Source organism: Ruditapes philippinarum, unplaced genomic scaffold (assembly GCF_026571515.1).
Source record: "Ruditapes philippinarum isolate M1 unplaced genomic scaffold, ASM2657151v2 ctg3256_1_1_1_1, whole genome shotgun sequence".
Classification (NCBI taxonomy): Eukaryota; Metazoa; Mollusca; class Bivalvia; order Venerida; family Veneridae; genus Ruditapes; species Ruditapes philippinarum.
The window spans coordinates 67384-79038 of NW_026855702.1; the positions used below are offsets into that span (position 1 = coordinate 67384).

Consider the following 11655-nt stretch of genomic DNA (forward strand, 5'->3'; position numbering starts at 1 on the left):
TGAATTGCCTCCTCACCAGTGAGTTTTTTAGGATAGCCTGTAAGGATTTATCATTAAGATTATTATAAAACCACAGGGGTATTTTCCTCTACTGGGTGTAACAGAAACTATATAGAGTTTTCCTCTGTAACATTTAAAACAACAATGTGAAATTTACTTAGAGTTTCATACTATCACCTATTCCACAGGGGACTGTGATGGTATAAAACGATGGTATAAAAGTCCTCTTCACATTGTACCTATTCAAGGACGAATGTCAATAAAGCAGGGATTATGTCATGGTTCAAAACTGTCCACTATTTAGGGAGGTGATGTGTAAGCAGTCTGATAGTTCTATTAGTTGAGCTACAGAATAGTTTCCAAGGGTCCGGGGTGCAAGTCTCGGTAAGGCAGCATATTTGTTAAACTTGTGACAGTAACATAAAAAGGAAGGTACTGGGCATTTAATGTTGCTTAGTAATAATACATATTAAGCGCATGTCAATAAATTTCAATTTTAAGTGATATGAAAAATATTTTCTGTCGCGCTGTCTTTGTAAATCCAATAACTTTACATTTTCACAAATGACAGACAGACACGACCATCTCTGCCTATATGTATATAAACATCAAAATTGACAAAGTTTGAACACCCACAGTAACCTTGACCTAAGTCATAGAGACCAGAGTCTTGTTCGCGACACACCATACATCTATGGTTATTTCATATATGAAAGAAAAATTAAAACCCTTACATGCATACCGAAGTTTCAGAGCGGATACGACCAACACCATCTATATATATATAACATAACAAATGACAAAGTTTGAACCTCCACAATGACCTTGACCCTACTTGTAGAAACGCGAGTGTTGTTCACGACACTATACATCTATGGTTAATTCATATGTGAAAGAAAAATTAAAATCCTTTCAAGCATACTGAAGTTTCAGAGCGAACATTACCACCCCCTATTATATTTATATATAAAAAAAATTTATAATGACAAAGTTTGAACCCCAAGTATGACCTTAACCTTAGTCAAAGAAACCCAGGTCTTGTTTGCGACACACCATACATCTATGGTTATTTCATATGTGAAAGAAAAATTACAATCCTTCTATGCATACTGAAGTTTTCAGAGCGGTCACGACCACCACCTTCTATATTTATTTAACATAAAAAATGACAAAGTTTGCACCCCAACAGTGACCTTGACCTTAGTCGTAGAAACCCGAGTCTTAATCACGACACACCATACATCAATGGGTAATTCAATGTGAAAGGAAAATTATAATCCTTTTATGAATACCGAAGTTTCAGAGCGGACACAACCACCACTTTCTATTTTTTATAAGAAAGTATGAACCCCCAGTGACCTTGACCTAACTAGTAGAAACACAGTCTTGTTCAAGACACACCATACATCTATGGTTATTTCATATGTAAAAGAAAATTAAAATCCTTTCATGCATACCGAAGTTTCAGAGCGGACACGACCACCACCATCTATATTTGTATAATGTAAAAAATGACAAAGTTTTAAACTCCACATAAACCTTGACCTTAGTGGTAGAAACCCGAGTCTTGTTTGCAACACCCCATATATCTATGGTTATTTCATATGTGAAAGAAAAATTACAATCCTTACATGCATACTGAAGTTTTAGAGCGGACATGACCACCACTGTCTATATGTATAAAGCGGAACTGACTGACAGACAGACTGATGGTTCGATTTTAATATGCCATTCTTTGAGGGCATAAAAATAAAGAGTTTTTGCCTTTGAATTATTGAATGGATTTTACTTTAAACATTTATTATTAATATACAAAGACGTTAACAGCAGATACATTTCAAAGACTCAGCTAGCGGTGGTACTTTTCATTATATGGTTAAGTATTGATTATATTTGTAAAAGCAAGTTAAAATCATAAAGTTTATTTTATAAAACATTGTTGTGTTTGTAGCAACCGTCAGTAGAGATATGGCAGGGAAAGAGGAAACAACACCTGGGATTACTGGGTTTGAGAAGTTAAATAACTGTACTCCATGCTCTGAAACAGAGAGGACAACTGTCGCCATCAAATATTGTGTGGACTGTACAACATATGTTTGCCAGGAATGTTTAAATGACCACAACAAGTTTGCAGCATTACGCAAACATCAGATTGTGGAAATCACTGAAGCTAATGAGCTTCTAGGTGACACGGATCAAGTCCAGGGAAAAAGATCAGTGGAATGTAGAAGTCATGATGAACATTTCATTGACAGATATTGCAAAGGCCATGATGAAGTGTGCTGTAGTCTTTGTGTGGCAGTTAAACACAGGTTTGTCCATTTTCTCTGTTCGATAGATATCAATCACACTGTTTAACACAGATTTAGCTAATGCTTTGCTTAAGTATAAATAGGAAGTATTAAACATCTTAATCAGAAAAACTTTATTTGTGAGATTTCTGTTATCCTGGGTTTTAATTAACACTGACATTTGTTATATCATATAACTTTCTATTTTGTTTGACGAGGAAAACGACTCAGCTGCCAAGTCATACATTATTTCAGGCATAAGTGAAATAGAACTACAAATACTAGCTGGATATTTGAGATGGCAAAGAGTACTGATTTCAGTACTTGAGTACTCTGTTTTTTTTTTGTCTGATCAAATAACTGCTTATGGTTTATCTTATTTGAAATATAAGTGAAATAGAACTACTTATGATAATTGTAGGTCAAATCTTAAGTCATTTACACAGCGCCACTCATGACTTAAAAATTCATCTTAACCAATCACTCTATGAGCATTTTGTAAAAAATGGCTGTTTTCGTTGAAAAGCCTCCTGTTACAAGTTCAAATTGCTCAATTGTTCAATTGCTATGAAACTATAAAAAATGCTTTAATACTAATAAAATTTGACAAAAAGGTTAACTAGATCATAGTTTTTGTAAAGGCATGCTAAATCTTTAATTTCTTGTTACCATGGCAACAAAGGGACATCTCTAAATTGCCACACAAAAAAAACAACACTTTTTTGCATTGATTTTTCATTAAACCTAATTTCAAACTGCTCCAACTTCTTAATGGATTCAAATCGAGTCAAAACCTTTTCAGTGTTGGTTACTAATCCATTAAGTCCAGACGTTTGTCAGACCTCAGCTTGAATATGGTTCTGAAGTATGGTCTCCCCACACCACACCGTATTACCGGCGCCAGTGATGGCAGATCACTGCAGTGATGGCAGATACCTGAAATTTACCGCTCGGTACAGGTAGGTTATAAATTTAGTTGGTATTATTATATTACACAAATACGGCCTATTTCATTGCTATGAAACTATTGTCCATTGACTGGAGATACTATTAGGTAATTTTGGACTCGTGTTTCCTTTTTTAGACTATTTTGAGCAGGTTAAAATGGACAGCTTCGGAAAAATCCGTGAAAATGTCTGTTTTTTGTTCAAAATATCTCAAGTTTTAACTCAAAAGCAGGATTTCGTGTTATTAATACAGACGTTCATCCATTGGGGTCACGCAAGCCAAATATCTACCCTGCTTTTTAGTTAAAACTTGAGATATTTTGAACAAAAAACAGACATTTTCACGGATTTTTTCGCAGCTGTCACTTTTAACCTGCTCATAATAGTCTAAAAACAGGAAACACGAGTCCAAAATTACCAAATAGTATCTCCAGTCAATGGACAATAGTTTCATAGCAATGCAATGGGCCGTGTTTGTGTAATACAATAATACTAACCAAATTGATAATCTACCTGTACCGAGCGGTAAATTTTAGGTATCTGCCATCACTGGCGCCGGTAATACGGTGTGCACACCAAAACTCAAATAGATCGAATCGAAAATGTCCAAAGAAGAGCAGCCCGATGGATTAAGCTAGACTATGGTCAGACCTGTAGCGACAGACATGCTTCACTCCCTTAACCATCGAAAACTGCAACTCAGACGCAAGGTTATCCCTTTTCTATAAGATACACCATGGTCTGGTTGCTATCCCTATAGAAGAATATTTGAAACCCCTGTCCCGAATATCACGTCATGGCCATCCCTTATGTTAAAGATTATTCACAGCAACTTCAGACTATTATAAATTTTCATTCTTTCCTTGGACGGTATACCACTGGAACCACCTACCCCCTGCAGTTGCCCTACACCCTACCCCAGAGCAGTTCATTGTAGCCATAGCTTGCATCGAACATGTTTCACCCTAGTTTTCCAGCCCCTGTTTTTAACATTTTTAAATATTTTTTTATCCTCTTTTAAATAACTCTTTTTTACTGTCTTGCGATTTTCGACGCGCCGACGTGTCTACGTCCCCTAGAGGTGTTTGACATTTACGGAAGATAGATAGATACACTTTACCTTAAGATCGACCAAGGCCATTTTTAGCCACTCACAAGCCCAATATTTTCATGGCATTGAGGTGGGGAGCAGTCATGGAACAGAATTTGTTGACGTTTTTATATATTTAGGACAAGTCAAACTCTACAAAAATGCTCCTGATTAGCTTAACATTATTGCCTCACAATGAAGTCTGAAACGCATTTCAAAAGTCCAATTGTGTTACAAAAATTATGCAAGGGGTGGGGAAAATAGAATCACAAGTACCGAAACAGTTGAGTCGGTGACCCCCTATGTTTAGATCATTAGATCGATGACATTTAAACAAACAAAAAATTATTTAACCGCTTTCATGCAAAAGAATGTGGATAAACTGAACGTCAAATTGTGCACAAAAATGAAAATGTTCTTTTCATTTTTCAACATGTTTTGGCGTATTAAAAATTAAAAAAATAATAATAAAGGAAACAAGGGCAACATTGCCGCATAATACGCCCGTCACAAAAGCTTTTGACAGAGATGTGGGCATAATAGATATGCATATAGGAGATATGCTCTTGGCAATATCCGGAAAATATCTGGACATTTTATCATATGTAGTGACTTTGACCTTGCAAATATTAACCTAAATTACATATGTCACACACTTGTAGTCATGATAGTTATCATTTGTGTTACGATCTATCAAGAAAGAAATGACGGCTAAATGGTCCCCTTACAAAACTTTGACATTGACTTTGGTCGCAGGGACCTGGATTATGTGCGCAATAAGCCTCACAATGGTAAACATTTGTTCCAAGTTACATTAAAATTCCCCGATGAATGTAAAAGTTCGGCTCCAAACAAGCATTTTTCACTGACCTCTAAGTGTGACCTTATCTTTTAACCTAGAGACCTGGTTCATGCATGTGACACTGCTTCTCATAGTAGTAATCATTTATTTTATGCTTTTCAGTGGATTACTGATTTATCCGTGAAAATTATATTTGATAATTTCACAGTGAAAATTATCAAAATATAATTTCACTTTTTTCAATGACGAAACTACTTTTTTAAGATTTTCCCCATGTGGTACCTCAATTTTTATTTTTACTGACAATTCTGACAATATCAGGCTGTTTAAAGAAAACGCAAAGCTGAAATTGATAATCAACTTAAATGTCAAAAGTAATAAAAAGAAGAAAACTTACTTCTATTCATTCAAATTCCAATCACCAAATTTCATCTCTATAAATTTTTTGTTTCATTTTTACAGTCTGACAAATACATTCCTTCCACATGCAAACTGCTCTTGATGACATTTGGGCACATTAAAGTATCCTACGAGCAATAACTGCCGTACGCTTTATGAAAAATTGAAAAGCAATGACAGCTATCACCTCGTAGAACAATTAAACCACCCAGCGTTCCGAGCAAGCTTCCAAGTTTTCCATTTTCCAAGCTCCTTTTCTGAATGTTTTCACATCTGTCAACACTTATTTTTTGTCTGTTTCAATCCTCAAATATGTTTTCTTTCTTTTAAAAAGGTGTATGACTAACAAATCCAAATGATATCCCTCTGAATCAAACACAATTATTTTCCTCCCGTGAAATACACAACTTTAAAAAATGGCTGCCGCTTACATTTAACAAAGCCAGGTCTAATATAAATACGCAGTAAGTAACAGAAATATGGATGGATGGTTGGAATTTTTCTCCTACAAGAATTGTTTGTTTTTATTATTAAAACAAGCGATCATTCATATTTTTTTTTAACAAAATAAATAATATCACTGTCATTTAACGTTGATTGTCGGACTTATTTTACAGCTCAAGACTTCTTGTTTTTAATGAGAAATTCCGACTAAATGGGGCTCTCAATGGGGAAAACAGATTTTAATATTTACGTTAATGTCATGAAAATTTCGTTTAAACTTGTTTTTTAGCATAAAATAAAAAGAAAATTTGTTTGTTTGTTGTGTAAGATTTAATTTTATTTCATCTCGTGAACTTTAAAAACAGTATTCTCACTCGTGGCTACGCCACTCGTGAGAATACTGTTTTTAAAGCCCACTCGATGAAATAAAATTTCATCTTACACACAAACAAACAAATATCCTCTATTTCTATGAAGTGTCATTAGAATCCCTCAATGTTTGGAGGAGATATGCTCTGGCCAAAATTTCTATATTTAATCATCTTTAGTCACTTTGACCTTACATATAGTAAAGTAAAATACATGTTTCACACCAGTAGATGTGATATTATGACCTTTTTTCAATCCCTTACTAAATGGTCGGAATACACATTTTTATATTTCTATCTGAACTTCGACCCCTATGTGTGACCTTGACCACAGGAACCTAAATTTTGCATGCAACACTCCGCCTTACAATGGTGAACATTCGAACATTTGTGCCAAGTTATACTGAAATCCCTCTGCATGTAGAATAGATAAATACAGAATCCCTAAAGAAAGCCCAACACGGCAAAATTGAAAATGTTGCAGGCTCGGTTTGATTGAGCCTGTTCATGGACGGTACTGGAAAGTGCAAGTTACCGTCCACGCCCCCTAGCACCGGCTTAAGCAGAATTCAACATTTAACATGAACTGGTAAAATTTAGAATTTTAAAACATCCGCAGATGTGTTCATATGGCGGTTATCATAGAACCTTCAATGTGACACGGTAGTGCCATTCCATGAAAAGCGGTATATGGTCCCCAAGTAAAAAAATGCGTGTGCCCTAAACGAGAAAACAATGGGCGGAACTAAATAAAATGGAATTTTGAAAGGGGATGTAGTTTTGCTTCGGACAAGCGTTTTTCAATGACCCCTAAATGTGACCTTGACCTAGAGACCTGGTTCATGTGCGACACAGTTTCTGATAGTGGTGAACATTTCTAGGAAGTTTCATAAAAATTCCTCCATGGGTATAGGAAATATGCTCCGGACAAAATTTGGACGACGCCTGCCCAGCAGCCCGCCGGGGGGGGGGGGGGGGGGGAATCTATAATACGACCGATTTTTCAAACGGGCTATAAAAATAATTTCCTCTGCTTACTGTAGAATGTTAAGATATTTTCTCTGCCTTTGGTGTTGTGATACCCATAACCTTTGCCAAAGGTACGCAACAATGTCATGTTCCAAAAATGTCAGCACGACATTATTGTTGTGTAAACATGTTATGTGGTACTTTTAGTTTCTCCTTTTGGCCATTTTCAACTTGGGTGGTTCCAGTATTTCTACTTGAATACTGTATAATTACCCTTAGGATATGTTGCCTGCTTTTTAAATTTGTCTTTTGACGTCTTACCTGTGATATGCAGGCTTTCCTTGTTGATCTTGTTTATTATATTTTATAACCTCAGATCCCCTTTAAAATTCCATTTTATTTAGTTCCGCCCATTGTTTTCTCGTTTAGGGGGGCAAAAGCATTCTTTTACTTGGGGACCATACGCCGCTTTTCATGGAATGGCACTACTGTGTCACATTGAAGGTTCCATGATAACCGCCGTATGAACACATCTGCGGATGTCTTTAAATTCAAAATTTTACCATTTTCCTGTTAAATATTGAATTCTGCTTAAGCCGGTGCTAGGGGGCGTGGACGGTAACTTGCACTTTCCAGTATCGTCCATGAACAGGCTCAATCAAACCGAGCCTGCAACATTTTCAATTTGTTTTTTTGGACTTTCTTAAGGGATTCTGATTTTCTCTATTTTATTTTGGTTATCAACTTTGATGTCATGTTTACAGAAAATGGTTGAAACAATTGGAATTTTATCAACGGAATCTTATCTGAAATATGGTCAACTTTTTTACATTCCGATTTTTAAGAAGTAACTCGAAAATTTGCAGTGTCGCATTCTAACTTAATCTTATGTTACTGTATTACATCATATAGGTCATGCAAAGACATAAACAAGATAGAAACAGTTGCAGAGGGAATTAAAGAAAGTCAAGAACTTTGCGAATTAAAATCTTCCTTGGAACATTTCATTACGTCTGCAGATCAAGAAAAAGCATATCGAAATTACTACTTAAAAGATATGACATTTGAGAAACAAGAAATCTTGGCTGATATTGATAAATATGAAGAAAGGCTAATGCAAAGGATAAGAGTTGTAGCAAATACATCCAGAGAAAATATTCTAAAAGCTCATGCAAAACATCAAGATGCAGTCAAGGCTGATATCAAAGAACTAGACACAGTTATGTCAGAAGTGACAAAAAGAATCAACCATTTTAACGGAGCAGGCATAAATGGAGTTGAGGCCTTCATAACAATGAAGAATTGCCAAATATTTTCAAAAGAGGCGCAGAAAGTTAAGACAGATCTTTCTAATAATTGGCTGAAGACATCCCTTTTATACACGTTTGTTGATGAAGTCATACCTAAAGACATCACAGCATTTTTGGAAGTTGCTGTGGAAACAAAGGCAAGTCCTGCTTTTCATCTACAACTCAAACAATCTGTTGATATCACATGTCAAACGGACAGTAACAAGTGCAGTATAAATGAAATATGTCAACTGCCTGACAGTACTGTGGTAATCACAGATGCCAATAATTCCAAGCTTAAACGATTACGAGATAATTTAGAGGTGAAAGATTATATTGATTTAGATGATACCCCAGAATGTATGTGTGTTACAAAACCACATGAGATTGCCATTGTACTTAGGGAAAGAAACCTGGTTCAGTTTGTAACAATTGATGAAGTCATGACTTTAGATACATCATTTCCTATAGAAGAAGGAAAATGCACCAGTATTGATTCTGATCATTCAGAAAATATCGTGTATGTGTGTTGTATGGTTGAATGTGAAAAGCCTTTATATAAACACGCACACAAATATCATGTTATTGTTTACAATAAAAAAGGGGAATGTTTATCAATATTTAACAATGACGAAGATATGAGTAAAACATTTGTTGGGCCATTGAAGATACTTATCAGTGTAGATACCTTTGATTTAATTGATGCAACTGCTGTCGCTTATACATTTAGTAAGACAGATATTAAACAGAAACCATCTATTAAATACTATCACTATATTAGAGGAAGTTGCATGTATAAGTATCTATGTATGCTGTCTGCAGAGAAGATGATATTTGTAAACAAGAATGGAGAAATGTTTCTGAACATATTACATGAGATACAGCATCAAACACTAAGAATAAAAGATCTTCCACCTGCGCAAGCTGTACTTTTCAACAAGCAGAAATCTACACTAATTGTTGTAGGAGAGTCAAGTCAAATCAATGAATACAAAATGGACTCAAAGACACTTTATCTTTTCAAATAATAAACGAAAAGAGACACTGAAAAGATGCATAAACATTGTAAATAGTAAGAAAGTTGAGACATTGCCATTTAGATATTAACATTATATGTCAAACAACGAATTCACGCCTACAGTTGTTTCCTTTTATCAGTACAATACGGGAACTATAAAATTTAGTTACAATATATACATGTTTATATATATAAATATATACCAGGCTATGTATTTATGTATTTGCATTCAAAGTGATCCATGCAGAACGGCACATGCTTAAATAGCCTATGCCCTTGTATTCCTCAGGCATGGCATGGTACTTGTTGTGTCGCCTTCAAAAGGCAACATATAGGGGTTACTTTTGTCGGCGGCGTCGGCGTCCCCTTTAGCTTGTCTGGAGCATAACTCAGTCACTTTAAGTCGGATTGACTTCAAACTTGGTATGCATGCTTCTTTCAATAACACAAAGTGCAGTGCACAATGACCGGTACTCTGCACTTCTTAATTTTTTAGTTATTGCCCTTTGTAAATTTTCATACTTTAATTTTGTCCGGGCCATTTCTCTTCAACTTTTGAAGCTATGGACTTGAAACTTCATAGGATGATAGATCTAATAAAGAAGAAGTGCAGTGCAAAAGAATCGGTACTCTGCACTACCTATCTTTTAGTTATTTCCCTTTGTTAATTTTCATACTTTACTTTTGTCCGAGCAATTTCTCCTAATGTATAAAAGCTATAGACTTGAAACTTCATAGGATGATAGATCTCATTAAAAAGAAGTGCAGTGCGCAAGAACAGGTACTCTGCATTTATTATTTTTTGAGTTATTGCCCTTTGTTAATTTTAATACTTTATTTTTGTCCGGGCCATTTCTTCTCAAGTATAAAAGCTATGGACTTGAAACTTCATAGGATGATAGGTCTCATTAAGAAGAAGTGCAATGCACAAGAACCGGTACTGTGCATTTCTTATTTTTTAAGTTACTGCTCTTTGTAAATGTTCATACCTTATTTTTGTCCAGGTCATTTCTCCTCAAGTATGAAAGCTATAGCCATGAAACTTCATAGGATGATAGATCTCATTAAGAAAAAGTGCAGTGTACAAGAACCGGTACTCTGCATTTCTTATTTTTGATTTATTACCCTTTATTAATTTTAATACTTTATTTTTGTCCAGGCCATTTCTCATAAATTATAAAAGATAGAATAATAGATCTTATTGATAAGAAGTGCAGTGCATAGAAACTGCTGCTCTGCACTTATTATTTTTTGAGTTATTGCCCTTTGTTAGCTTTCATATTTCTTTTTTGTCCTGGCCATTTCTCCAAAACTATATTGTTCACAAGGCGACACATCCGACTCGCGGAGTTCTAGTTGTATTTGGTACAAATATGTACAAATATGTTCTTTGCTGATTGTTTTTTTTTATTAAAAAAAAACATTAAAAATTCCAAGTACAAGCTTTCTTGCATATCAGACTGGCGTGTCCGTGAGTTTTACCCATGCCGGAAATTTCATCTTGCATGGGGGGTTCCAGATGAGTCGCGTGCTGGACAATGGTATGGTTAGGACGACGTCATTTTAACGGTATGAATGAAGTTGTAATTAATACGCTGTAGTAAGAAAGTAGTTACGGTTGTAATGATATAAATTTTCATTGAAAATAAAGATAAAGAATTTAAAATATAATCGAATATGGTAAAATATGCAATTAAAAACATCTAACATATGTTTTCAAAATATGACAGATATTATTATTACAGAATTCCTGTTAAGCTTTGTTGTATTTATTGCATTTCATGTTTCATTGATAGATACTTAAGTGCAAAACATTTACATAATCATGTTTTTATCAACCTATAAGTAGTTCAAGCAAAAAAGTTTGTTAATAATACATGACACACAAATACCATATTATTCATTATTAAATTGATGTGTAACTTATAAGGTTTTGAAACATGTTTATGTTGTATTTGATATTGTATTAGTTAATACGGAAATCATTTCAGTTTGTTTGTGTACAACGTACTTTTCTTATGATATTGAAAAATGTGTG

At 34.8% G+C, this 11655-nt stretch overlaps 1 protein-coding gene across 1 annotated transcript; it reads left to right on the forward strand.

Moving 5' to 3' along the window:
• The first annotated feature begins 1968 nt into the window (after window positions 1-1968).
• On the forward strand, window positions 1969-9627 carry LOC132744138 (uncharacterized). Its single transcript, XM_060732756.1, has 2 exons — window positions 1969-2312; window positions 8223-9627. Exons 1-2 carry the CDS (start codon window positions 1969-1971, stop codon window positions 9625-9627), a joined length of 1749 nt encoding a protein of 582 aa, XP_060588739.1.
• Window positions 9628-11655: the final 2028 nt, after the last annotated feature.